This window comes from Sminthopsis crassicaudata, chromosome 1 (genome assembly GCF_048593235.1).
Source record: "Sminthopsis crassicaudata isolate SCR6 chromosome 1, ASM4859323v1, whole genome shotgun sequence".
NCBI lineage: Eukaryota > Metazoa > Chordata > Mammalia > Dasyuromorphia > Dasyuridae > Sminthopsis > Sminthopsis crassicaudata.
Genome location: NC_133617.1, coordinates 676,037,847 through 676,053,275, shown reverse-complemented (window position 1 = coordinate 676,053,275; position 15,429 = coordinate 676,037,847). Strand labels below are relative to the sequence as shown.

Below are 15,429 nucleotides of genomic sequence, written 5' to 3'. Positions count from 1 at the left end.
TCACCAGCTGCTCACCATCAGTACCAACACCATTTTTATGCCCCCAACCATACCTTCTCTAACAAGAAAGTCAAGAAGTATTAAATACCTACATAATTAATAATGTTTTAAGTATTTTTAGGTCTTATTCAAGAATGTAGTAGTAACATAAGTGTCTCTTTCACCAAAGAATTAGTATACATGATCTTGTATTTATATCAGATTTGTTTCTCCCAATATATAATTTATCCCTACCACCACTAGAGTAGAAAGGAGGGGTGAAACTGTTTTGGTTTGGTTTTTATTCTTATTACCTAGCACTGTGTCTTGCAGAACAGTTGTTTAATAATGTTTTTCCTCCTTTCTACCTTAACATTTTTGCATCAATTTTTTGTTTCATTCTTGCCTCCCATTTCAGAGGATAAAGTATGTGCTTTCTTTTCCAAGGCTTATTTCTCTCCCTGAGTTATTGGTTCTTGCACTCCCACCTGACAAGAACCTGACTACATCAAATGTTCCCCCTTCCTGTGGCTCTTAATTGGTCTTCTTGTCTAAATCTAACCCTCTCAAATTCGTTCTACACCCATTGACAAAGTGATTTCCCAAAGGTGCATATTTTAACATGTTAAGATTTATAATCTCTCTATCCTGTCTCTCTTACTGAATCCTAAAGCCTTAAATATACACACTCCCTCAATAAATTTCCTGATCCTTTCCACTCCTCCTCAAAAGACTAATCCTCCCTTCCCCCAACCAAAACTGAATTAACTTGTATTTATTTTTTATATATCCTACAAGACTTATTTACATGCATATTGTCTCCCCAAAAACGTAAACTCTTTGAGTGTAGGGATTGCTTCATTTTTGTTTTGTAAATCTCGGTCCCTAGTACACAGTGCTTGGCATATTACAGGAGCTTAATGAAGGCTTTTGATAGATTGACCTTCAGTCCCTTTCTTTCTACCAGATCCTTGACTTTTTCCTACTCACATGTTAAGTCTTTTCTATCCTATATTATCCTTTCTTTGACCCTGATTCCCTTTGAGCTATCAGTCTTTTTTTTCACTACTTAAGAGCTTGGAAGAATAATGTCCCCTCTGCCAGAGTGCCTCATCACCCACTCAACCACTTGCCATCTGGACTCTGCAACTGCTCTCCCAAGAGGTCAGTAATGAGCTTCTAATAAACAAATCTAATTGTCTTTTTGCAATCTTAATTCTTCTTGACTTCTCTGCAGTATTTGATTCAAGGTCCTATTGCTATTTCTATAACCTCTCTAATCCTGTTTCTCTTGCTAGCTCCTGGTGCCTTAAATACACACTTTCACAAAGCTCAATCACCATTGGTCTCTTTTTACATCCTCTACCAAATCTAGATCTATCCCTTCTTGGAAATTCCAGACACATATTTCTAACTGCTTACTGATCTCCTCTACCTGGATGTTCTACTCATAAGTGAAATTTAATACATCTTAAACCAAATCCATTACTATACCCCCATGAGAATTACATACACTTATACATACACACACACACACACACACACACACACACACAATCCAGCAGCACTGGCCACCTTGTATAAAACACACTCCATAACCTATTCCTGCAAAGTATTCCCTCTTTACCTCCACTTCTTGATTTCTCTGGCTTCCTCAGCAAAGAAGGATTTCCTGATACCCCTTAATATTAATACTTTTTCTCTGAAATGACCTACAATTTATCTTGTATATATCTTATATCTACATAGTTGTTTGCATGTTGTTTTCTCGATAAGAAAGTGAGCTCCTTGAGGTCAGAAATAGATTTACCCTTCTTTGCATCCCCAGCATTTAGTACAATGCCAGGCACATAATATTTTTTAAAATGTTTGCTGATTCGTTGACTCATTGCTGCTGCTTCTCCTCCTAACTTCCCATTAGTGGCAAGACCTTTTTCTCAAACCCCTAGACCCCAAACACTAAATTTATCTTTGACTCTTTCTTTAATACCATTTTTTACAACCGAGCAAAAGCAATCTTTTTTTCCCATTTTATGCCCCCCCATCCAAACTTATTCAATCTCCCTTTACCTACAAAATAAAAAGAACCTGGATTAGGGGTAGGCAAGGTATTCAACTGACTAGAATGTAATATACATGTTAGATAAGATGAGAAACATATTTTAATATTACTTTTATAAGTCCTCACGTTTTAATGCCAGAAAATTCTGATTTGGATGGCACAAGAATAATTCATTTTGACCTGTATTACAATACAGATTCAAATCAGTGAAGAAACAGTAAAGCATCAGAGATCTAATTTTCATATGAAGAATGTTCCATAAATACCATGCCAAAACTCTAAAGAGCAAGTTAAATATTTTTTGGCATTCTGGCATTCAAGGCCTTCTACAATTTATAACCATCCTTTCTTTGCAACTTTATCTCCTAGGAAATACAGCCTTTAACATACTTTTACTCCAGGTAAAATGGATTGCAGGTCACTTACCACACGTGACATAAAAATTAGCTTCTCTACAATCTTTGCCCATTAATCTGAGTTGTATGTAACACAATCTAATTCCTTCTTCCATAAAAAGGTATTACCATGGTCCCTCTAGGCCTTCTCTGGGTTTAACTTCTGTCCCCTAGGGCCTTCAACACAACTACTTCTCATCTTCTTTTCACTCAATTTGGCATCATATTTGAAATTCAAACTTGCTTTCCTTCTCAACCCAATCCCCTTAGGGCTCAATTCCTCCTCCCCATTAGAAAATGAAATGAAACAAACTAAAATAAAATTACCTACTCCTTAACTATGAAATCCATTATAACTATGACTATATTTTGACTAAGAGAAGAATAACTTCCTACTCTGTTGCTTAGGTCAAATTTTTTTTTATTAAGCCAATTATCTACAGAACTTTTTAAGAAAATTCCATAATATTTACAATTCACAAACTAACATTTTTACATCCCATATATGGTTTTGTATTTTGGGCAAAAACAATATTATTTTCATAAGTAAAGTGATAATCAGGATGTGGCCAAAGCTATGAAGAGCTTTAAACAAACTGGTCACTTATTCATCAGCCCTAGGAAAAAAAACATTAGGAACTGGAACCCCCAATCTGGAGGATAAAGAGACCAAGAAGGTTTCAGCATACCTTGTGTATCAGAGAGAAACCCTAAGGTCAAAATATCTCATTCTTCAGTTTTCAGTATATTTCATTGAAGTGGATGGAGAAAAAGAAAGGATCAATCAGTGCCAAAGGGGAAAAGAAAAGAAAAAGGAAGGAAGGAAGGAAGGAAGGAAGGAAGGAAGGAAGGAAGGAAGGAAGGAAGGAAGGAAGGAAGGAAGGAAGGAAGGAAGGAAGGAAGGAAGGAAGGAAGGAAGGAAGGAAGGAAGGAAGGAAGGAAGGAAGGAAGGAAGGAAGGAAGGAAGGAAGGAAGGAAGGAAGGAAGGAAGGAAGGAAGGAAGGAAGGAAGGAAGGAAGGAAGGAAGGAAGGAAGGGAAGGAAGTGAGGGAGGGAGGGGAGGGAGGGAGGAAGGGAGGGAGGGAGGGGAGGAAGGAGGAAGGAGAGAGAAGACAAGAAAAGAGAAGACAAAAGAAGAGGAAATGGGAGGAGAAAAGGAAAAGGAAGAGGAGGTAAGGGAAAGGAAGGGGAGGGGAGGAAAGGAGAGGAGAAGAGGAAACATTTGACTCCTGAAATATGCTCCTCATTTCTGTGTCCTGTCACTTGGATGGCACATAGACAAAAGTCTTAAGGTGAAACCAAATTTGTTAATATTTTACAAAACCAGAAAAAAAAATGCAGCTTTCTGCCAGCAAAGCAATTTTCTCCTTCATACAGTTCTAATTAAAGAACTTGTATGTTTGCAGTAACTAAGTTAATCTCCAAAGTGATTTTCTTAGGCATAAAACAACCAGTACTACCCTATGTCTTAGAAATAATAGCTTTTTTATTCACTTCCCATCATGTTCTATTCTGAGCCCATTCTGAAGGGGGAAATTGCAAAAATTATTTTTCCCAGATAATATCAATTAAATACTATTTTACTTCTTTGAAAGAACAACTATCATTGACCAAAAAAAAAAAAAAAGGAATAGTCCATATGCTATCCCTGCAAGGAAAGACAAAGCATTAAAAAATCAGTCAACCATAGTCTCCTAAGCACTAGCTAAAGTAATAGGGGAGAGTGACCTACAACCCCTACTCTACTCCCAGCAAGCATCACCTCTACCCATCACCTTATATGACCAGAAAGTTTAAAGAGCAAAACTTTGGGTGGTACTGAATTATGTTTAGACTTTGAGAATGTTCAATTGGGAGAAAAAAACCCAAGTATCTTGGATCTATAAAAAGGACACTCACTAATGAAAACATTTGTTTTTCAAATCCCAATCCTGCCCTTTAATATCTATCTATGTGATCTAGAGCAAGTCACTTAAGCCTCCCTAAGCTTTAGTTTCTTTACCCATAAAAATTTATGGTTAAATTTTTGTTGTTGGACATCAAAGATCCCACTCTAAATCCACTCTAAATCTCTGATCTCTGAGGTTGTTATGACTCAGAATGACTACCCTGGGGAACTGACACTGACTATGTATAATTTTTCAAGTAGGGATCTGACTATATGACCTTTTAAATCATTTTACGCTGTAAAATTCTGTTTCCTAGCATCTTCTTTATATTTTCACATATTTATCATATTCTATGTTGGCATATCTATATACATGTTTTATCTCCTCTGCTTTAATTTCATTAAAGTTATGGACTTCACATTATTGATCATAATATTAATAATTATTAAGTATAAACAAAAAAGGAAGGGAAGGATGAGGCAAAAAGGAAGAAAAATACAGAGAATATTGATCAGGTCTTGGGTGGTCATAAAAGTTTCCTTCTATCTTTCTCATTTTAAAGTGAAAAAAGTCAGGAAGGAGAAAAAAATTAAGTCAAGTCTACCAACATTTATCAGACATTTATTATGCGCCAGGAACTTTGGTAGACAAATAAAGGCCAAAACAGTCCCTGCCTTCAAGGAGCTCTAATAGAAGAATCTAAATAGTCTAATGAAGGAGAGAACATTCAAATACAAGGGAGAGAGAAAGAGATAAAGACAGAAAAACAGAGGAGATAAAGGGAAGGCAGGAGCTTTAAGCAAAACAGTGGGATTTCAGATGAGACAGAAGAAAACCAAAAGATGGAGATAAAAAGGGAAAGAATTCAAAGCAAGGGTGGGAACCAATGAAAATACAAAGAGTTGGAAGATGGTGTGACTTGTTCAAGTTAAAACAAGGAGGTCAATGTTATCAGATTATACAATATGTGGAAAGGAATGAAGTATAAGATTACTGGAAAGATAGAAAGGGACCCAATGATAAAGGTCTTTAAAAGCCAAACAAGGGATTTTACATTTGATCCTGGATTTATTAGGAAGCCACTTGAGTTTACTGAATGGGGAGGGGAGAGGAAACATGGTAGTCAGAATAGCTTTTTAGGAAGATCACTTAGAATGGTGGATGGGCAGGAATACAGAAAGACTTGAGGCTGGGAGACCAACTAGAAGTCTATTACAATAGTTCAGGTGTGAAGTGATGGGGGCTTACCAGTTACCAGGGCAATGGATGACAGATGAGAGGAGGCATATACAAGAAATGTTGCAAAGATTTAATTAACAGCAACTATTTGATTGTGAGGAATGAGGAACATGACAAGTCAAAAATGGCATCTAGGTTATGAACCTAGATAACTTGGAAGAGAAGGATGTCCTTTGTAGTAATAGAGAAGTTGAAGAGAGAAATGGATTGAGAGAAATACAATGAATTCAATTTTGGACATGTTGAGTTTAAGGTGCCTAAGGTGGTCAATAGACAATTGGAGATATGAAAGAGGAGACCAGGAAAGTGGTCTCCAAATTTAAGATTTGAGAATTATCAGCACAGAGCTGATGGGAGCAATGAAATCATCAAGAGAAATAATATAGAGATCAAAGAAAAAAGAGCCTAGAACAAAGCTTTGGAAAAAAGTCACAGTTAGCGGATATGACCCAGAAAAAAAATTCAAATCTTTCAGGCCTAAAAAAGATCAGTCAGAGAGGTAGAACAAAAACCAGTAGAGAGTAGTGTCACATAAACCTAAAGACAACAAAATATCAAAAGAAAATGACTAATAGTGTTGAGGTCTGTAGAGAGGGTAAGAAGAATGAGGATTTTTTAAAAAGGGCATTCAATTTTTCAAATAAAAGATAACTAATGATTTTACAGAGAATAGTTTCGGTTGAATGAGAAAGTCAAAAGCCAGATTGCATAAGTTTTAGAATCAAGTGAAAGAAAAGGAAGTGGAAGCACCAATTATAGACTGATTTCTCAAGGAATTTAGCTGAAAAAAGAAAGAAGGATATCTGATAACTAGAAAGGATGATCAGATCAGATGAAGTTTTTGTGGGGGTTTTTTGGGTTTTTTTAAGATATGACATGTGTGTGTATTTAAAAGTATCAAAGAATCAAACAGGAGATAGAGAGAAGGTGAAAATAAGTAGGGATGCTAGAGGAAGCAATATGCTGAAAACAGGACAGAACAGGATCATGTGTGCATGTAGAGGAGTTTGCCTTGGTGGGGAGTGGGAGGGAAAGAGGAAGAAAGAGGGTTATATGACATAGGAATGACAGAGTAGATAATAGCAGAAGGCATTTAAGTGGTGTGAGTGGAGGAAGAAGGAAGAAGAGGGTGCTCTTGGTGAATAGTTTCCATTTTTTTTTTCAGTGAAATAAGAAGTCATGTTATCAAGCATTGAGATATGTCAAGTAAATCTTGTATACAAAGATTAAAGATCAGATATGCTGGTTTAAAAAAAAAGTTAAGTGAAAACTAGTTAAACATGAGAATGTCTGAACTGGGAAAAGAGAAGACTTTAGGAAGATATAATAGCTTCCTCCAGATAACTGAAGGGCCATAGCATGAAAGAAAGATCATACTTTAATGCAGCATCAGAGTGCAAAATTGGGGTTCCAAGAAGCTATAGGTTCTACTATATATTTTCTTTGACCAAAAGGTAGAAAATAAAGGAGTTCTTGTTCTCTCTCTCTCTCTCTCTCTCTCTCTCTCTCTCTCTCTCTCTCTCTCTCTCTCTCTCTCTCTCTCTCTCTCTCTCTCTCTCTCCTATCCTCCTTCCCTCTCTCCCTCCCTCCCTTCTTCCCTCTTTCCCTTTCTCCCTGGCTTTTAATTCTAGTAAAGTAACAAATTTCATTTCTTCCAAAGAATAATTTGTTTGAGGACTTAGGGCATGAATTTAGAATATCTTCTGCTGCCACCATCTGGAAAATCCTGTGCAATTCATGAAATTCCCATCTGTGTAGTTCATGAGATCCCTATCTTTGTTGGCAGTGGAAAATGACAACAATTTACAGAATTAAAATACACAACAACAAATCAGGGACAAGACTTCTTCATTTTCACACCAAAGGTCAATTCCACCATTTGGCAAGGAAGTTCAACTTGAAACTGCTAATGAAATACTTTTGTTTACAAGGGCTTTTTTCTTTCTCTTTGTTTTGTTCACTTGTTTGAAAAATAAGCAGTCTCAAGAAATAGTCTCCCATCCCTGGAGATGTCCATTCAAGGGCTAGATGTTTAGTCATTAGGAATGTCACCAAGGGGATTCCTGTAGAAGTATGGATGTAACTAGATGACCTTAGAGATTCTAAGAATTAATGAATAGATGAAGGTCTAGAAGCTTATAAGCCCAGTACATAACTTTAACAGTAAAATTAGCAGTGTAGGCTAAATTAGTTCTTGCTTGCAGAAAGAGATCTTTTGTGTTGATGCTGAAATGAAGAGGGTTCTAAATGCATTTTATGATGTGTATTTCCTTAATCTTCCCAATTTCTTCTGATATACATTCTCAAATCCAAAATAGTAAACTCTATAATCACTTAAAGGTTTTATTTTGCTTTATTCTTTTCAAATTATACTGAATAATGGCATTCATTGTGGCTCTATAATATATCTATAATGAATCTGAGCCAATAGCATTAAGCAAATGACTAAATACCTTTCCAGAAAGAAAACATACATTCAGCCCAGATGGTAAACACATGGAACCAGTTTTCTATAAATACAAATAGGTGCTTTTCACTCATACTACCTGTTACATTATTAAATGGATGGGACATTACAACATTAAAAATACTAATGCTCTTTGCTGCTTAAAGCTGAAAAAGAACATGCAGACCCTAAAAATAAACTAGCGTGTATTACATTTGCTTCTTTTGTTTTAAACAATGAGTTCCAGACTCCAGAGGCAGGAGAGCAGTAAATGGGGGGGGGGGGGGAGAAAGAAATAAAAATAAATAAGCAGAGAAGATAACCATGTTAGAAAGAGTAGTGTGATATCATTAGCAGAGCATGAAAATAGGAGCCAACAGGCCTAAGTTCCACTATCAACTCTGCCAAAATCTAGCTGCATGATCTTGGCAAGTCACTTTCTTGTTCTCACTTCATCTGTAAAATAAAAGGATTGAATCAAATCATATTTCACATCCTCCCAGCTCTAAACATCCCAGGCAATGCAACCCAATGAATGCAATCCAATCCAGGCAAATCAGAACTAATTAAAACAGTGCTTATTATGGCCAAAGCACCATGCTAAGTGTTAGGAACGCAAACTCAAAGAAGAAAAAGGTCCTCCCAAGGGCTAATCCTACTAAAATGTTGTGGTTTTTTTTAGTGAATTTTATTTGTGATATTATAAATCACCCTAAGTAGTCAAAAAAAAACTATAGGAATATCCCCAAAAAGTTGCCTCAATAAAGTCATTTCATACTAATATTGTAACCAAGCTGGGAAACTATATTACAAAGACATGCAGACAGTCACCTACCTATTTATAAAACCCTGGTCCCAAGGCTCTACCACCTGACATTCATTTTATCTAAGGATGTTGGGCAAGATACCCATTACCAACTACAGTAGATCCACAGAGTGAGACAACACATTATTTACTGTTGTAATTCAATCATTTTTCAGTAATGTCTGACTCTCTGTGACCCTATTGGAGGTTTTCTTGGCAGAGATAGTGCAGTGCTTTGCCATTTCCTTCTCCAGCTCATTTTACAGATGAGAACACTGAAGTAAACAGTTAAGTGACTTGCCCAGGGTCATACAGCTAGGTCAGATTTGAATTCACAAAGATGAGCCTTTACAAGTACAAGCCTAGCACTCTGTTACCTAAGGACCATAGCACACTGTTAATTTCTGGGAACTACACCAAAAAATAATTTAAAAAATTAATAATAAAGATTTAGAAAGGGAGAATAACAACTTGCTTTAAAACCAGGAGCATTCCTTTCATTAGTGCATCCTAATGGGGGAGGGGGAGAGAAAAAAAATCAATTAACATATCACATTCAATTAAATAAATCCTTCATAACCTCCTAGCAACAATATATGCCCTCTGCTGAACTGAAAAATCTGGGCTAGGTGTGTATTAGAATTAATTGTGAAATCGACACGTAAATCTACATATTTGTAGGGTGGGGTAGCACATTTTTTATTTATAATAACAGGGAATTCCAGAGGTAACAACTTCAAGGATCTTCCAAAATAATCATTTTTAGGATCCAAATAGAAAGTTTATGTGGTTTTTAGCTATCTCCTTCAAATGGTCATGATTTGGAAATTTTAAGACAAATCACAAAACTGAACTCTTCTGACATGAACTATTCCTACAACATTGGAGGGGAGGAGAACTTTCCTTTCTTCCATTTTTCCATCTAGCCTTCAGGCAAAAAAGGCAGGTATACACAATTCATCCACCCATGCACACCCAAAGCTAACTTTACAACATGCCTATACAAACCATCCTTACCACAACACTTTTAACTCTCAAAGTAAAACACATCATAAACACCAAAAAAACATTTCTAGGTTCCATACAATTAAAGGGTATATTAAACCAAAAATCTAATATAACTCTTCTGGGGTAGCTAAAGCAAGTTAAAGCAGAACTTTTGTTGTCATTAAAAAAAAATTGTTAACCTATAAGACTTCTAATGGCATCAACTCATTGCCAGGTCTGTGCAAACTAAATGAAATCATAACATCTTCTTACCAAGCAACTTCAAATTAAGAAATTTTAAATAATTGGATTTGGGGAAGATAGGATGGAGTGAATGAATGACCACTAGGAAAAAGTCCCTTCCTTCCATATCACCTTAGAAATGTATTTTTGCTTTTTACAGATTCTGGCCTTCACCTCTTAGCACTTTCAATTATTCTTCCTTAAACTGAGGGTCTCTAATCCAATTCACAACATCACCAGCTCCTCCCCACCTCCACCAAAACAACAAGGGAGAAAACACTCATACAAGGGTGACAAATGGTTTTAGCTTTTACACAATCAATTCACTTATGAGAAATGAATCTCAATTAAATCCCTGTCCCAACCCCTATTTTCCATCTCATTTTTCGTCCATGCCTTTCATTTACAATCTAGGGAACGTAATGCAATTCAATTCAACAAACATTTATTATGACCTCTGTGTACAGAGCTCTGTACTAGTAAGAAGAAAATGGGGCTGGGGGAAGGGGAGGTTTGACTAGAGATAAAATGTTTAAACAAGACAATCCCTCCAACAAAAACTGCGACTTTAATATGAGATGTCAAGGGAGGGGGGGAGGAGGAGGGAGGAAAGAGCCTCAGCTTCAGAGCTACTTCAAAAACCCCAGCAAACGCAAGGGGCGGGGGTAAGGTGGAGATGAAGGGGAGGGGGCGAGGAGGTCGGGGGAGGGAATGAAGGGAGAGAAGTTCCGGAAAGAGAGGAAGGGAGCCAGAAGAAAGGTGTCTCTTGAACTCCAGCTATCCCATCTACTGAAAAGCTATGAAGGGGTGCAAAGAAAAGCCTGTCTGAAAGATCATTTGAGGTGGGGAAAAAAAGCCAGCCAGTTTACAATTCCTAATCTTCTTCCCCCACTTCCCACCCCCACACTGAAGTCACTGCAACCACCACCCGCATCTTCATAGGGCGAAAAATAGATAAAATCCAAGTAATAGGAACGCTCTCTGGCTTTCCCAAGTGAACCATCCTTGGCGCTGAAAGGAAGCTTTCATCCAATGCAACCTAGTCTTTTTAGAAATGAGAGACGTTTAGAGAAAGGGAAATGACTAGCTCAGAGTCACACAGGTAGCCAACAACAAAGGCCGAACTCTAACCCAAGTCCATTAAATTGATTGAAACCCAACTCTAGCTGCTGTTGAAATCTTATCTGGCCAGTTCTCAGACCATATATCTTCCCCGCTCCGCTTCCCAACCAGCCCCCTTCCCCCATTCCCGAAAAAAAGAAAAGATCAAAAAATAAATAAACCCAGAAGACAAATGAAAAAGGAAAACAAGGCACCTCGGCTCCCCATCCGAAAACGCACGTCCCTCTCCGTGGCCCCAGGCCAGCAGCCTCCCAGGTATACCACGTTTTCGCCTGAGAATTCCCAGATCCACAGGGGCCGACCCCAAGACCACTTCTCCCTACCACGGAGAATGAAACCCCGCCTCCAGCCAAGAGCCCTAGCTCTTCTACTCCTCTGGCCCCCTAGTCTGGGACTGGGGTGGGGGAGAAAGGGAAAAATGAACAAACCGATAGACAACCGGGGGGGGGGGGGAGAGAGAGAGAGAGAGAGAGAGAGACAGACAGACACAGAGACAGAGACAGAGAGAGGGAGAGACAGTGAGACAGAGAGACAGAGATAGACAAAGACAGAGACAGACTGAGACAGAGAGACAGACAGAGACAGAGACAGAAAGACCGAGGGAGACTGAAGGCAGAAGAGGCGCAAGCACTCGGCGGAATTCCTCACCCGTCAGACCCCCTTCACAGCCTCGCTGGCCAGCCTCACCACTCGCCCAAGTTTCGCGGGTGGGCAGCAGGGACAGCTCCTTCCTCCTTCCCGGAGGCGCAAGCCCCCTTTTCGCCCCGGGGGAGCAGCGCACGACTAGGCAGAAGGAGGGAGGGTGAGGATTCTCAAGTATATGGCTCCAGAGACAGACAAGACTTCAAAAGAAAAACTTAGAGGATCCTGCTGGCGGGCGGCCGCTCCCTCCTTTCGGAAAGGAAGCTCTCTGCACCAAGAAACCTAGCCCCTGAGCCCCGGCGAGAAACTCCTCGGACCCAGGCGACTCCCGGTCCCTTTGTCTCTCCCAGACCCTCAGGGTCCCCCGCTTACCCCAGAGGAGTACCAGGAAAAGTCGCAGCCACCTCCGCGCTCGCAGCTCCATCGCGCTCGTTCCGGAGAAGCTTCGAAAGAAGGCACCCCAAGAGAGGGTCCGGGGTCCGGCTCCCGCTCGTGGAGGCGGGGATAGGAGGGACGGAGAGGGGAGGATCGGAGGAGGAGCCGGGAGTAAGAGGGAGTCCGAGGCGGTCCGAGATAGGTGAGCTGCTACAGCAGCGCGCAGCAGCCGGGCTCAGCACCGAGGTGCCCGCCACTCTCTCCAGCCCGGGCGCAAGAGCGGGAGGAGAGCCAACCGAATTGCGATCTCCCACGACTCCCTCTGCCCCCGCCTCTCAAGCAGAGGCAGACCGCCGCTCAGAGCCTAAGAACTGGAACCCTCCTGTTTCTTTCTTTCTTTTTTTTTTTTTTTTTTTTTTTTGGGGGGGGGGAAGGAGGGTGGGGGCAGGGAGATTGTGCTTTGTTCCCTCCCCCCACGGCAGGTCTTCTTTGGATGGGATGGAGACTGAAAAGGATGTAATGGCTATTCTGGGATCCTCCTGGGGAGTTAGGGCCGGAACCACAGCGAAACAGGACTGCAGGAGGAAGGAGGAAGAGAGGGAAAAAAAAAACCCAGACGCTGTCACGGGAGAGAATGGGTGTGTGTGTGTGTGTGTGTGTGTGTGTGTGTGTGTGTGTGTGTGTGTGTGTGTGTGTGTCTGTAGCTGTGTTTCCCCCTTTGCTCTCGTGTGCATCAGCACCACATGTGTTTGTGTAAATGTAGTTGTCCTGTCTTCGTTCCTTTCCTGACCAGACTCTCCAAACACGAATGTGAATGTGAATGAATTTTCGAAGGGCTTAGTGAGCGCGCAGGCACACACACACACACACACACACACACACACACACACACACACACTCACACTCACACACTCACACTCACACACACACACTCACACTCACACACACTTTCACACTCTCACATACACACACACACACACACACACACACACACACACACTCTCACACACTCACACACACCTTTTTCTTCAAGCCACCAAAGCTCAGGATGCATTGATTAAGCAGCCTCTGCTTAATCCTTGTATCCAAGGACACTACTAAGACTATTCCGATTTTCTTTGGCTTCCCAATAATAATAATAATACTCGAGGACCATCACTATATCCACTGTACCACTTAGCTACCTTGGGATAGGTCTAACTGGAAAGAAGAAATAGCAAGGTAAGGGCTGTCCAAAGATAGTTGCCAATTCCCAAAGTATCAAGTTCTTTTCTTATTCCTTTAGTTGTGATAATAATAATAAAGGGTGGTACTTTTAGAAGACATTGCTCCAAGGATTAGTAGCCCAACAAATGAGCAAACTGAGGCTCTGAGAGGTTAATTGCTCATGGACCATGGTCAGTGACAGAGGCAATTTGAACTCAAGTTCTTCCAGGTAAACCCAAGCTACCTCTCTGATGTACAAATTTAATATGTGACATCATTTTCATCAGAACTACAAATATTTTATCAAAAGTCTGTTTTCAGAATGTGGCTAGCACTTAATAAACGGTACTCACAGGGGTGATAGCATTATGTTACTATCTTATCTAATCCTGGAGGATATATGACCTTGCTTCTTTTTTTTTCCTCTCTCCATTTTTAATGTTTATTTTCATTTTCCTTCCTTCTGAGAGATAAGAGGCTGATATGATAAAAGAGTCGAGACTATTGCACCTTACAACTTGAATAAATTCTAAAATTATATTTCAAGGGATTGTTTCCCCCCCCAAAAAAAAAATTAACTGATAAGCTCTCTCCATATAAGGAAATTCGTTAGACATAAAGAAGAGTGGTTCTGGAGGTCAATAACAAGTCCATGGTCAAATTTATTATTCCATTATAAAGATTTTAAAACTGGGAGATAGTGAATGTAATCACCACTTCTACAATATGTAATGCAATATGCCAATGTGGCAAATAAAATCAATAAAGATAAACTGAGTGCACAATTCTGAGCAAAAATCAATTTATTAATAGTGATGTATGTAACTGTTAACAGAGCAGGTCCAAATAGCAACTTCAGTAAAGCCAGGGACTCCATAAGGAGAGGAACCTTTTTATTAACACACAACAAAGTAAAGGTCTTGGACTATGGAATATTACCATGGCTACACTAAGAAAAGTTGATTGGCATTCAAGTGAGGTGGCACCCCCTTTCTGATAATGAAGCTATATGGCAAAGCAGATAGAGTGCCAAGGCTACAGTCAGGAAGACCTGAGTTCCAAATCTAGCCTCAGACACTTGCTGTATAACCCTGAGCAAGTTACTTAACTCTGCCTCAATTTACTCATCTGGAAAACGAACTGGAAAAGAAAATAGCTTACCACTCCAGTATCTATGCCAAAAAAAAAAAAATCTCAATGGGGTCACAAAGAGTTAGACCTATTATTTGTATTATATATATATATATATATATGTGTGTGTGTGTGTATAATATATATATAATATATTCACAACTCCATCAACAATATATTAGTGTCCCAGTTTTCCCACATGCCCTCCAACATTCATCATGTTTTCCTGTCATTCTAGCCAATCTGACAGGTGTGTAATGATATCTCAGAGTTGTTTTAATTTGCATTTCTCTGATCAATAGGATTTGGAACACTCTTTCATATGGGTGGAAATAGTTTCAATTTCCTTAGACTTAGAGCACTTTTTTCATATGACTAGAAATGGTTTTAATTTCTTCATCTGAAAACTGTCTCTTCATATCCTTTAATCATTTATCAATTGGAAAATAATTTGTATTATTATAAATTTGAGTCCATTCTCTAGACATTTTAGAAATGAGGTCTTTATCAGAACCATTGGATGTAAAAAAATTTTCTCAGTTTTCTATTTCCCTTCTAATCTTGTATGCATTGGTTTTATTTATGTAAAAACTTTTTAACTTAATATAATCAAATATAATCAAAATCTCCTTCAAAATTCTACATGAGATTAGTTAATGACCTCTCTCCTATTGGGAGGCTTTCAGGAGATAACAAGCTGCTGATTGGGTGCAGATTGAAGGTAAGGGAGGAAAAAATAATAAGAGACAGAAACAGAGAGACAGAGAGAGAGACAGAGAAACAAAGACAGAGAGACAGAGACAAGAGAGAGAGAGACAGAGAAACAAAGACAGAGAGACAGAGACAAGAGAGAGAGAGAGAGACAGAGACAGACAGAAAGACAGAAACAAAAAAAGAGAGACAGAGAGA

The 15,429-nt window shown here is 39.2% G+C and overlaps 1 protein-coding gene across 1 annotated transcript in view; it reads right to left on the bottom strand.

Annotated features, from left to right (window-relative positions):
* The window catches only part of RAMP3 (receptor activity modifying protein 3), a 68,516-nt gene extending 55,940 nt beyond the window's left edge, over window positions 1-12,576 (bottom strand). The window contains exon 1 of the mRNA XM_074283570.1: window positions 12,181-12,576. Within this exon, the coding sequence (XP_074139671.1) occupies window positions 12,181-12,232 (52 nt within the window). The 5' untranslated portion in view covers window positions 12,233-12,576. The remainder of the gene's footprint in view (window positions 1-12,180) is intronic.
* Window positions 12,577-15,429: the final 2,853 nt, after the last annotated feature.